Source organism: Ambystoma mexicanum, chromosome 9, assembly GCF_040938575.1.
Source record: "Ambystoma mexicanum isolate Mex_15411 chromosome 9, UKY_AmexF1_1, whole genome shotgun sequence".
Lineage (NCBI taxonomy): Eukaryota > Metazoa > Chordata > Amphibia > Caudata > Ambystomatidae > Ambystoma > Ambystoma mexicanum.
In genome coordinates, this window is record NC_090931.1 from 438,115,593 (window position 1) to 438,129,799 (window position 14,207).

Below are 14,207 nucleotides of genomic sequence, written 5' to 3' on the forward strand. Positions count from 1 at the left end.
CCAGCCCTAAAAACACTGCAATGGCTCCCAGGCAAACATCTCATCACCTTCAAAACAATGTGCATAACACACAGGGCAATCAGCGACAAGGAGCTGAATTCCTGCAAAAGAAATGAACAATCTACTGGCCAACGAGACTCCTCTGATCAAGCAATGAAATCCGTCTGGAAGAAAAACCGTATCTTAATAAAAAAATGGGGGGCTCCTCCTTCTCCCACTTAGCTGCAAAAACCTGGAACAACATCCATAAGAAACACCAAAGACCACCCACAATTCAGGAAACTACTAAAAACCTGGCTCTTCAACATCACAGATTCAAACTGAAAAACAAAACCACCAAAAGGGAAACACAATGAAAAGGATGACAAATCTAGGATGACAACATCTAGAACAGAATATAGAAACTCCTACTACAATAACAGAAACAACACTAAGTCTAATAGGACACAAGTGACACCCATGAAGACAGAACCCAGCATCCATAGCCAACTCCCAGCGAACAACCCTCACCATTCGATAAATGCTACTATAGATCATACCTGTATGAAGTTGGATGAACGTTAGCACTTGCCACACTAACTAAGCTGTAGATATTGGCAGGGGAGTGGACCGAAGAGAGCTGTGAATAAAGGCAGACACCGCCCCTGGACAAATTGCAACCGTTAGCATTGCCACATTCCAAAGGGGGTGGGAGCGGTAACATGAATGAGCAACCGAATAAGATAATGAATGCCGAGCAGCCCCAACACTTGGGGGGAGTAAACACTGGCTTACCGATGCCGCCCTCTTAATAGAAGGGGAATGCTTTCCGGGCTAGACTTAAAGGGACGCACAAACAGGAGTCACGCAGGCGGCTGGTGCCCAACTTGGGAAAGTAATGCATGTGAACGGATGCCATATGGGAAAGGGGCTGTGAGTATAGTACAGCCCTGATGTAGACGTAGACACGGAGACGCCCACACACCTCACCTGATCAGGAACACAGAAAGTTAGCCCCTCACTTCTAGTCATCAATGCCAATTAACCAACCCACTAACAACTTCACCCTCTGCAAATTCTAACCAAACACAACCACAAACCTACAACACAACAATCCGCACAAACTTCACTACACTGCAACAACAAAACAAAGCAAACATAGACCTGCACAACAGCACACAACGTCTCTCGACAGTATAACACCCCAAGCCCAGCCAACGGAATTCTGGGCTGAGGCCGCCAACAGCACATCACTGCTCTCTTGCACTTCTCCAGCTGATCCCCACTAACTCCACCTCCCACCCCTCCCTTCTTTTTTTTCAGAGCCGCCAGAGCGCCAGGGAACCACTTTGGTGGTGATAGTGCGCGGTACAAATATACTTTCACATAAACATTAACATTAATCTCAACTTGACGTTGTTTGCTTAGTAGAGTAATGCGGTGACCTGTGCCAGTATGTAAATAGGCATCCTAGGGCCCTCAATTGGAACCAGTAGTATTGAAAGACTTTAGTGATTTGGGGTGGAAGAGACATCTTGCTATCAAAGACAATGCCCCATTTCCTCGCAGTTTCAGTGGGTATATAGTCCCATGTGCAGAACACCAAAAATCTGCAGTCAAAAAATGTTGATTAGAACAAAAGGCAAGGCCTCAGTACAGGTTTGGCAGCATTTCGGTGGTAACTCTGCAGAAATTCAGCCAAACGGAATTACTGTTATCATTACTTGGCCCTGCAGATTTACAGCTGGATTACAAGTGGTGATAAAAGGTGTAAGTCCCTATTTTTTGAAGTCCATTGGACTCCGTAGGGACTTTGGTGGAATTACCATCAGCGGTAATTCTGCCAATTTTGCCTTTTTTGGCAATAAGGTGGAGGATTTACCTCCAGCATTTTACTGAAGGAAAATATTCCACCTTACCACCAAACTGGTAGTACGGCAGTGCAGTAATGGAGCAGTAATGCAGTGGATACAGTGATAACTGCATTACCACAGTTTTTTCTCCAAAGTGAGGTTCTCACAATGTGGCCCAATTACCTCTGTTTTAGTAGGATTTATTTCAAGATGGCAGTAGTGACTCAATTGTTCACATGTAAGAGACATGTTCTGCTTTTGGCAGAGCAACATAAACTTTTGTTTTAAAGGTGCAATGTTGGCATATATTTGGAACAGACAGCATGAAAATGTGCTTTTACAGTTACATAGTTGGTATATGTTGGGCACTAGCAGGAAGAAGATGTGTTTACAGTGGAAATGTTAGAACAAGAGATAAGAACAATGATGCACACCTTTCTCAGTTATAATACTTTTGAAGTCTGGGTACACCTAAAATATGTGGTAGTTAGTATAGCCGCTAGTTTCAAGAAGTTTTAAGGTGCAGGGGAGAAAAAGCTCAGCCTTGGTATCTAGGCTCGAGGGAAAATCTAAGACAAAAATGGTTCCAATTAGTAACCCTGCGCCCCCTGCACACTGTTTGATGGCCAATGCCTAAAGGTTATTAGTACAGTACGGTCTGATGTCTAATCCCCTAATAGTGGGATTTAATTAGACCGTCATGTGAATGTCGGAGTATTCAGGCAGTTTACCTTCATCGATTTATCTTTTTTCACATAGTATCCATTCATATAGTGACATGTAATGCATTTCTTAGATTGACAAATTATGCCATTTAGTTACAGTATTTAAAATACAAATGATGATTTGGGCTTTTTTTTGTATAATAAAAGCATCATTTGTATTTTAAATACTCTAACTTGTCAAATGGCATAATTTGTCAATTATTAATTGGAACTCTTTTTGTCTTACCATGGAAATGTTGACATATTTTGGAGAATGGAAGTATGAAATCATGTTATACAAGCCAGTGCTGGCGCATATTGTTGGGCAACGTGCTGGCAGCAGGAATGTGGTGTAGCGCTGTGGTATAGTATTGGCAGGTTTATTGGTAAAGTCAGCAGGATAATTTATTTTAAAGGATAATGCTGTGATGGGACTCATAATTTAGTTTGGGGCACAGCAAACATGAAATTGTTTTTTAAACTGCTCTTGTCTTTAGTTATTGGTCTGGAATCAAATTAAGCTTTTGATTTGTCCCCCTACAGAACCAACTGTAAATTGTATTGCTTTTTAGTCCATTTCTTCCTTAAATGTGTGCCATACAATTGCCAATTTAAATACATTATGCATACAATATTCTTAAGGGGGAGGCCAGTGTCTCCTTAAATAGTTACATCTTGCTCGAAATACTCTTCTCACTTAGGCTAATTTTGGGAAAACATTTACTCCCCATGACTTCAAATATTCAACAGATGAACCTGTTTTTACCTGATTGCAAACATGGATGAATCCTTGAAGCTGTCATTCAACTGGCTCCCCATGAACACATCTTGCATCTGAAAAACAAAGGCAACGATTCAGTAGCAGTCTTCCCTGAGCAGATGGTAGACATGATGCTCCACTCACGGCTGTTAACCTTGCCCAGCTCAGGCACAATGGCAGGTGTATTGCAGGGGCAGCCCCTGGTGTAAAGGGGTGCCCTGTTCCCTTCAAATTTGGAAAGGTTGCTTTAGGCCAGGGGTGGCAAGTGTATTACGGGTGGCCCGGAACCAGGCCGCCCCTTTTCAAAACACTCTGGGTCCGGCAAGAGTCTAACTGCATTTGCATTATGGATCAGGTGTCTTTCATTGCTTTTTTACCCAGTTTGTCTAAAATGTGTTCTGTAAAATTCACCATTTTAACCCATTAGTTAAATAGTTTCAGGGCAGGTCATTCCCTCAAACTTCAATAAATTGTTCCAGCACATTCACTACGCTCGCTAAAGGGAAATATTTATAACTGTCCACAGGCCTCACAAATTCTGTAAAATCCAGAGAGACCTGCAGGCTGAGTAACTTAGTTTACCTATTCGGCCTCAGAGAAATACACTTGACCAATGGTGAAGGGTGATACAAATGTTACCAGCGCTTTCTGTGAAATAGTGCATGCCACCACCAGCCCACTTTATGTCTGAGACACTGCTGCCACCCAGAAGCTGCTATGCATAGGGACACCTTTGCCATTTACAGCAAAGTCTGTTTGCAGTAAATGTCAAATAAAAGTTTCAAACATCCCATAATGCCATTGAACCACCCAGCAAAGTCAGGTACCATGCTACTCGACCTTCATAAAAACAACTCAACATTGTGAGTGGTCAAGTAGATTTTACAAGGCCTGCTCCATTTAAAAGATTTCCCAGCCACCATGGCCTTTGGTCCACCCAACCTTTCCAACCCTGCCTTATTTCTTCACTGCAGCAGCTTCAGAGATTATTATTGTGGCTTCTCAGCAGGACCAGCCACTGCCTCTTAATGACCTTTTAATCAGAAGATGGGACCCACGTAAAAATTAATTATACCAATATGGCCCTTTTTGCCTTGTGATAAAAAAATATTGTATTTAATAATACGTACTTTTGGCTTCATAAATCATGTTTTAACATGGTGCTAAGAATATGTACAAAAGGCATCCCTCACCATCCCTATTTCTATATTTCACAATCATAGTTCAATAATATATAGGGTTTACAAAATTATTTTCACAATGTTATTGGGCCTCATTATGAGTTTGGCAGTACACTGAGTCATTTTTTCCAATTGAAATCATAGGAGTTGGGTGGCATCAGAGAGAGCTGCAATTCCTGTCCACTCCCCTGGTGCCAGTATGCTTGTATGCAGACACGTGTCTCCAGACTTGCCTCCAAGCAAACATGCTTGCCAGTATTTGCCATCGGTTGCAGATACTGGCAGGTCGAAGGATGAAAGCATGAAAGAGAAAACCAGAAAGCCAGCTTGCATGACATAACAATAGAACAAGACAGCAAAGATAACCATAGCGATGCATAGACCCAATCGCAGGAGAGAGGAGTGAGGAGAGAGAGAGAGAGAGAGAGAGGGGTGGGGGGAGAGAGAGAAAGAGAGAAGAGAGTGAGAGACAATCTGCAGCTGCACACCGCTACAAAGCAGAAGAGCATGCGGCTAGTCTGAGATCACCAAGGACTATTTTCTAAATTTACCGAGACGGTCTGGGGAGCGAACCGCAAAACCCAAACTTGGGACATTGATTTTCTTATGCCACTATGGCCATTATACAGAAAGCGAATGCACATCTTAGGAGGGGAAGACAGGTTCCGGATTGGCCAGAGAAAGCTGTCCAGTCACTATATAGGAGGGGAAATTTAAGCAGGGGACAGGAAACAGGAAGCGTGTTTTGGTTAGGTGAGGTCAGTAGTCAGCAGTGTAGGTGGGGGATGCACAAGAGACCGGCAGGAGGAAGAATGGAGCAGTGGCATGTGGAGATGATTGTTGGAGCAGGTAAGGGATTGATTTAAGAGCGAAAGTGGTTCTGCAGTTTGAGTGCATGTGGTTGTGTGGTGAGTGAGTAGGGGAAGTTAGTGGAAGGAGTGGATGTGAAGTGAATGGTACTGGGGGAAAGGAGGTTGGTTGAGTAAGGTTGGGATGAGAGTAGTAGGGGAGGAGGAGAGTAGTAGTTGGAGAAGGAGTGGAATAGTTGAAGCAGTATGGCAGTAGTGGAAGGAAAAGTGTAGTTGTGGGAGGAGTAGTAGCAAAGAGGCAGAGTAATGAAGTGTAGTGGGGGAGTGGTATCATCAGAGTGTGGAGGCGAGAGTAGGGGGAGTGAGACATCTGGAGGAATGAGGACTGGTGGGAGGAGTAAGCCAGAGGGAGATGTAGTCAGTGTAGAGTAGAAGGAGTGAGAGAAGTAGTCTGAATACCACAGAACAAGTGCAAGGCACTTTCCACCTTCCATTAGAACACTAACCTCTGGTTTGAGTAGGGACAGCCTGAGTGCACTTGAGGGAGTTTAGATAGCCTGGATTTATGGAGCTATTAGTGGTCACAGTCAGCCATCCAATTAGAGTTATGGACGCCTGGGTTAGAGAAGAAATCCCAAGGGAGATGAGAGCAAGAGGGACGACACTAGGGCCCACAAAAAAAGTCTTTAACTGTCTCAAAGTCTCAGAGAGTGTCGGTGCAACCAATGACAGAACCCATGGCATTCACCATTCAGGCTGACTGGACGGAGTGCTAATTCCGCCAATAATTGGAGGAGTTACCGTTAGCACTACCAGTATTAGGAGTAATTACCAAACTGTAATTCCTCCAAATATTGGAAGAATTTTAGATAGCAGGAAATACTGTCACAACAAAAAGAGAAAGGTGTGCTGCGTCCATCTTTAAAAATCGAATCCATCGCATATTACTCATTTCCTAGTGCCATTCAAGAAAGAATCATACAGCAATCATGTCAGGGAACGAAAGTACATCAGAAGTGCCAGAAATGAGGCGATGCACCCAAAGTATACTGGGGCAGAGCTCACAGTACTTTCTGATGAGGTGGTGGCTCATGAGCTATTCTGAGCCACAGGTTGCAAATGCAGACACCAGAGCAAGGCTACAATCCGGGCAGAGGTATGTAGCAAGATAGTGGCAGCTGGGATGGTACCATGGGACACAGAGAACATAAACAAACATTGGAATGACCGTAAGAGCAAGGTCCACAGCCTCTTGGCACTCCATCACAAAGAGACGGCCTCCACAAGAGGATGCATTGTAGAGCCATCTAAACTGACACCCTGGGGGAGAAATTCCGCAGCTCTCTCCACATGGCTTTCCTAGGGGGTAAAAGAGCCACTGAGGATGGAGCTGGCAGCTAAGCTGAGCCCAGTAAGTACATGACAGTCCATTTGTCAATGCAATATCCAATAGTGAATGGCAAGACTTACACTCCCTTTCATTCTGCATACTTTTGGGGTTACAATTCACATGGACATTGGAATAAACAAATTATCGGGGCACAAGGCAGGTCCCCGATTGAAGGCAAATGGCATGGAACACAAAACCAGTTCAGTATATCATCCAGAAGCCATACCATTATGGTAAAAAGATTTAACAGTGTCATTAAGAATAGCATTAGGTCTGCTATTTTGGAAAGAAGCTGCTTAGGACACAGTAGTGGCATATAGATTTACCCCTCATACTACAACTGGACTGTCGCCTTTTGAGATTCTGAAAGGGAGAAAACCCAATACTAGAGTGTGTCTGGCTTGATTGGGCAGAGCATGCCAGACGGACATTGATTTGAGTTCAGTTAAGGAACACATTAGTAAGAAGCAAGTCTGTAATAAGAATAGCTGTGATGTCGGGAAGGCCATCCGAAGAAATGTGTGGTTAAAGAAGGGGACTGGGTGCGCATTAAACTTCCGCAGAGCTGTATGGAAGGAAGATTGATTTGGTCTGAGCCAGTAGAAGTTATAAAGAGATTATATGGAAATGTCAAAGTATCAGGTGGGCGAGTGTGGAATGTCAACTGGGTGTGCAGATGTGTTGACCCCAGTGAGAATACTGTGGAGTTGCAATTTAGAAGAGAAAAGTAATGACACTCACAAAGAGAACGGTGTGACAGAGCAGATTTGCCCTTTTTCTCGTCCCAAATGGGTCTGTGGAAGATCATTGTATTTGAGAGACTATGTTGAATAATATACTGTGATTGCAGACGTAACGGTGATAAGAATGAGTGTTCTGCAATGTCAAGTTCTTATAGTATTTGTATGTGTTTTCATTATTCCTAATTGATCATACTATGGATGTTGTGTGATTTAATGAATGCAATGTATGTTTGTAAATATTATGTTTTGTATGTCATTTAGTTTAATGCACAAATGCAGTAATTAGCTATATTTCCTTTCTCTTAGTTTTAAATCATCTTTGTTATCAATAATGTAAGAAAGGGAGATGTGTAGCATTCTGTATGATGCACTGTGAGCATTTGGAATATGGAATGTGGAATGTAGGAGGAAAGATAACAAGGGGGGGTCCTGGGAGTCCCTCTGCCAGACATTAGTCCTGGTTACAAGAGACTTGCCCAGAGTCTTTAGCTCACTATCTTTCACAGAGAAGAAATATCTCCAACATATCAGTCTTTGTCCTGCCCTGGGGCAGTCCAGCACCGAAATGCTAGGCAATTCTCCTCTGAACAAGAGTACCAACAGCATCCCCAGACACGTGTTTCAGTCTGTTTGGACCTTATCAGTAGGGAGGAGCTGTGCCTCTCTAAGAGTAGTGAGCAAGGGGTCCACGTCTGGATTCCCCTAGTAACTTAGGGTGAGACCCAAAGTTACTTAAATATGCAAATTAACACGGGAGGTCCTGGGAGTCCCTCTGCCAGCCATTAGTCCTGGTTACAAGAGACTTGCCCAGAGTCTTTAGCTCACTATCTTTCACAGAGAAGAAATATCCCAAACATATCAGTCTTTGTCCTGCCCTGGGGCAGTCCAACACCGAAATGCTAGGCAATTCTCCTCTGAACAAGAGTACCTTGTGAAAGTGAATCTTTCGGAATATGAGAAGTGCATTAAGATGCTGGATAAGCATTATGAAAAACCTGTGAGCATAATATTGGAAATATACCATTTTGGCAAGAGGAAACAACAACATTAGGAATCAGTGGAACAATACATTACAGCTCTTTGAGGTCTTCGTGTGAAGTTGGAAGCACTCTGAATGAGAGGTTGAGTGATCAGTTCATGTTAGAGTGCAGCGATGGGAAAGTGAGAGAAGCCCTGTGGTCTAAAAGTAATCCTTCCGTTGATTGGGGTGGCAAAAGAAGTGGAGCATACACATAATTGTGTGAAGGAGTGAGAAAAGAAAACTGACTCTGACATAATGAAAATTGAGGATGTGCAAGTTATGGCCATTTCAGCAGTACAAGGAAAGAAGCTGGACAAAAAGAAACAAGGCATCAAGACAGAAGGCACAGAAAAGCGATTTGGGAAGTTCAAAGAGAAGAGAGAGGAAGAAGGAAGGAAAATATGTTTTTGGTGTGACAGTCTGTTTCAGTTTGGCAGTAGCGATAAGGGTCCAACCATCAAGGGCTTATGAAAGAAAATACACATTGAGTAAACAAATAATCAGGGCACAAGGCAGGCCACACCTAGGAAAACTGGGCATGCAGTGAGAGAACCTACTCCAAAGTACTATACCATTTACAGCTTGTTTCATGCATCCTGAAGTGGCCACAAAATCCCCAGTCCAAAGACGGGCACCATAACTCTTTAGTCTCACACAAAGGAATACCCAGACCTGAAATGCAATGGGCCACACAACCCTATATCTAGCCAAGTCCCACCAAGCAGTGGCAAGGCTTGTGTAAAATGCATAACCCATCAGTGAAGGGCCACTCCATGATGAGTATCACCACACTTCACCACTCTGAACACCACCTTTGCCCACTCCAGTGTCACTGATATCTCACATCACCTACTGCACACAGGTAGAGGACATGCTTTGGCCACACTCTGAGTACTACTGAGATGATATGTCTCAAAGAACACTTGGATGCCAAGCCAATACGACATGCCACCCTGCCAATGGGTTCATGGAAACAACAAATCAAGTCCTAGGCGCCCCTTGTGTAATGTCCACACACCACTACATGAACTCCATTGAATGTCCTAGAAAATGTTCAACTGAAATGCACAACCATTGATTGCATGTAGGACAGGTGGCTCAAGGAATACTCAGAATCTCTGAGATGGTTCAAGAGTGTTTACTAAATGATTTGACTTTCTATTTGTATTTTTTACATTTATAAAGCGCCTTTTGCCAAAGGCAATAAAAGAATAAAAATAAATAGTACAATCAAGTTCATACAAATGAGTAGAAATTTACATCAGTAGAGAAAAAACAGATAATTTGAAGAGGCTAATGGCGAAATAAGATAGAGTTTGAGATTAGTCTGGGAAATACGAAGAGATGAAGAGGAACGAAGTGAAAGAGGAAGAGCCAAAAGAGAAAAAGAACGGAAACTAGACGAGCCACAAGGAAGTTTAGGAACAGTCAAGAGAAATAGATTTTGAGATCACAGAGGTGCATGAGGGGACATAGAACAAGAGTAGTGGAAAGGTTAAGGAGGGGCCAGGCCATGGGTGAATTTGAAGACAATTGAAAGGAAGTGATACAAGATACAGGATTCAAAAGGAAATAGTGAGATTGTAAGTAAGGAAGATGTAATAGAGGCCTGAGGCGGTAAAGAAAAATGAAGGCAAACCCAAGAGTTATAAATAGAATGAAGAGGGAAGAGATGACAGGCAGGGAGACTGAGCAATAAAGATGAACAGTAGTCGATACGGGGAAAGACAAGACAAAAGAGAATAAGTTTGAGAAGAAGTTTAGTGGCGTGAAAAGATAGATAAGCACAAGCAAGACGAAACAGAGCATAACGGCATGAGCAGGCAGTAGAGGAAATATGGAACGAAAAAGAGAGGGAAGGATCAAATTGCACGCTGAAAGTGAGAAGGAAAGAGAGGATGGAGGAAAGGAAAGAGAGGTGGGATGGAATGAGAGAACTAGTAGAAGAATGGAGAAATCAGAACGTCTGTTTTCGAGGGATTGAGATATAGAAAATGAGAAGACATCCAGTTCTGGATAGTTAAAAGATAGTCTGAAACAGTAGAGTGCAAGCTAGAATTAAAGTAAGTGAAAGAGAAAGAAATATGTGTGTAATTAGCATAAAGACGAAAGGAGAGATGGAAAGGAGAAATAAGAGCAGAGAGAGGAGCAGTATAGAAGGAAAAAAGGAGAGGGCCAAGTACTGAGCATTGGGGAACACTATAAAGAAGAGGGAGTGAGGAAGAAGAGTGTCCAGCCGAGGTAAGTCAGTTGTGAAAGATAGGAGTGGTACCATTTGAGAGGAAACGCCGAAATACCAAAAGTGGAAACAGAAGATATAAGAAGGGAGTGGTCCACAGTATCAAATGCGGCAGATAGATCGAGAAGAATAAGAAAAGAAGAAAGTTTACAGAGATGAGCTGTGAGTAAATAACTAGAAACATGAAGAAGTACAGTTCCAGTGGAGTGAGACGGGCGGAAACCAGACTGCAAGGGGGGAAGAAGACAATGATGAGTCAGGCAATGAGTTACCTAGGTACAGGCGGGCCACTCAAGAATGTTAGAGAAAAAGGGCAGAAGAGAAATAGGATGGAAGTTAGCTGGGAAAGAAGGATCAAGAGAATAAGTGCACGCTTAAAAGACCCAGGAACGGAAGAATGTAGAAGAGAGGAATTAATAAGAGAAGAAAGATAGAGAAGACGATGGGGATATACTTTGGGGATCAGAGAAGAAGGAAGAGGGTCAGAAGTAGAAGCTGTAGGATGAGCACGATTTAAGAGAGCAGAACTATTGAGGTCCAAAAGGGGAGAAAACAATGAGAAAGAGTCAGATAATGGAAGAAGAGAAGGAGAAGAAAAAGGAGAGGGAGAGGCAGTGAAAGCAATACGAAGATTAGCTTCTTTAGATGCAAGTTATTTTGCAAAGTCAGATGAAAAAAGGGACAGGAAAGCAGAAGGATCAGGGGCTTTTGGAGAAAGGATATTTTGTAGGAGCTGATAAAGACAACGAGGATGGTGAGATAGAGAATGCGTAAGTTCAGAAAAGTAGGATTTCTTAGCAGTGAGTAAGGCAGAATCAAAAGAAGAAAGCAATGTAGAAAGCATAGCAAGGTGGAAAAGGGAGTGGGAATTTTTCCAAAGCCCCTCGGCTTTACACAAGCTACGGCAAAGGAAAATCAGACTTGGAGTGAGCCAAGGCTGTGACATTTTGTGAGTAGGGGAGAAAGAATGTCGACAGAAAGTAGAATCAAGGACAGAATGTACAGAAGAGTGTGGAGTAGTAAATCAGAAGAAAGAGAGAAGAGCAAAATTGCAGCTTAATGAGGAGAGTAAAGAGGAAGAATCAAAGGAAGACAGATTGCAGCGCGTAAAATGTAGTCAGAGGGGAGACAGAGGGGACAGAGAAAGAAAGGAAAAAGAGAGAAGTAAATGATGATCAGAGGCGTAAAAGTAAAGACAGAAGAGAGGGGAGAAAAATAAGAGAGGATTAAGTCAAGGCAGGGGCCAGATTGGTGGCAAGAAGTAGAAGGAAGGAAGTGCAAGTGATAAGAATCAGTAAGAGAATACATAAGAGGGAATGAAGAACTAGTAGCAGGATGCTAAAATCCCCAAGGAGGGAAAATGGGGAAGAAGACGGAAGGACATGAGATAAAAGAAGATCAAGATGTTCATAAAAATCGATGGGTGGTCCAGGGGTACGGTAAACAACAAAAAATGAAACAGTACAATTATTAGAAAAGGAAGAAAAATTGTATTCAACAGAGAGAAAACTTGAAAGATCAGAGCTGGGAAATAGGAGTGTCCAGGAAGAACTGAAGAGAATTCCAGTGCCGCACCCGCACCTAAGTGCAACGGGAGGTATGGGAAAAAGAGGTCGAGGCAGCATGAAGAAAAGCAGGAGTTACAGAGTTACCAGGGGTGATCCACGTTTCTGTGAAGCAGAGAAAGTAAAAATGAGAAGCAAGAAAAAGGTCAAGCCTAGAATGTGATATATTACAGATACAACAACCATTTAGAAGACCAAAATGGAATTGTGGAAGAGCATCAGATGAAAGCGGAGAAGGATGCATTACATAGACCAGCAGGGGGTAGCACAGAAGAAGTGCGATCAGTTATCCTAGATGGGATAGAAGCACATGATTTACCACAAACAGAAATACATAATGAAAATCAATGCCTTTCAAAAAGGGTCCCCCATAAAATAAGGGAGGTGCCCAAGGCTACAGATGTCCAAAGGGGCTCCTTGAATTAGCAGTCATGAGGAAAGCGGGGCTGTGCCAGTCACCAGACACAGGAAGCGGGTTAAGATACAAGACCCGCTGCAATGGCGATAAGATGGCAATGGAATAGCCACAAAGAAGTGAAATTGAAGGTCCAGGGATGATGACACAAAGTCGGCAGCAGATGGTAATGAGAGAACTGTGCAGATATCAATCCAAGGAAAGGCACGAAGTTAGAAAGTCCAACAGATGTTAACAAGGAGACAATTGCAGATGGTAGTTCCAGTGCCCCAGGCCAGAGTCCATGCGCAGACAGCAAGGGTACTAAGCACACTGTCACAAAGGTCGTTGGAAATGCAGGCCACAGCAACCTTCAAAGAGTTAGGTGAAAGGGCTTAACATGCCACCCCGACAGTTAATTACAAAAGGGGGAGGCAGGAAACCTGGGTGCCTCAGCCATCATCCAAGCTATCAAAAGTTTAGGGGAGACGATAAAAAAGGGGGGGTGAGGGGAAGGTGGGTGTACACAGATGTAACAATCATAGATAGGCAATAGAGCCCCAGAAAAAGCTTGAGCCTGGGATGGACTGAGGACCTACTACAGGGCCCCCAACAGGCATTCAAGGTAGCTGAGGCACAAATTGCTCCCACGGCATCAACACAACAGATGCAACCCAGGGCAGTATTCCCAGCTCAGCTCACCCCGTCCAGTGATGGAAAGACAGGCTCAAAGCACAGAGCTCAGAGCCTGCCAAACCTTTGTTAGCAGGGCTCAAGGAGACTCTCCAAAGGAGGAGAATATTACGATTTGGAAATAGAGCCAGAATACATACAGCTCCAAGCACAACAGTACCATAATCCAGGGAGCAGGTGTGATGTCCAAAAGCACATGTGTTAGTGGCAGTGGTCTTCGGGGCAGCACAAGAGGCAGTATCCGGGAAGCACAAAAGGCAGACGCCGCAGTCGCAGCTCACTGGTCAATGGTAAGTGGCCTCAGACACCACGCAGATGGACACCATGTAGGAGATGGAAGGAGCCAGCAGTATTAGAGGAGCAGACCCATCAGCGGATGGTGAGCGTCAAACCGTCCTGTGTACACAGCCGCTTCTGACGGCTCACCTACACTTACATTACTTAGGACCGACATCCAGACAGAGTGCTCGTCAATTTCTGAGGGTCCTAGGGCTGTCCCCTTCTCTCTTGTCTAGAGAAAACAATCCTCCCTAGACCAGGCATCCCTACTCCACAGGTTAGTATATACAGAATATTGACCCCTGCATTCTATGTTCTGTCTTATGCTAGAAGTGAATACCTAAAGGCCAAATGCCATATCTGTCTAACTTCCCTTAGGGACATCCAAGACTGACCTTACACTATCCACTAGTGGGTTGACTAAAGGGGATAATGGATAGTACCTTTTAGACAATATACATGATTCGGTGTTCTTTCTATCACATCCACTGACTTTTCTCCCTCTCACTATCTGATGTTTCCCTTTTACTGCTCTCCTCCTTTCAACTTCAACTGCCTCCGCTGCGCCTACTCCTGCTCCTTTCTCCTCTGTTACTG

The 14,207-nt window shown here is 43.5% G+C and overlaps 1 protein-coding gene across 2 annotated transcripts in view; it reads right to left on the reverse strand.

Moving 5' to 3' along the window:
- LOC138488151 (transmembrane protease serine 11D-like) overlaps window positions 1-14,207 on the reverse strand; it is a 942,850-nt gene that overhangs the window by 122,348 nt on the left and 806,295 nt on the right. For both annotated transcript variants that reach the window (XM_069614932.1, XM_069614931.1), the window contains one exon: window positions 3,303-3,370. In XM_069614932.1, coding sequence (XP_069471033.1) covers window positions 3,303-3,370 — 68 coding nt within the window. The remainder of the gene's footprint in view (window positions 1-3,302; window positions 3,371-14,207) is intronic.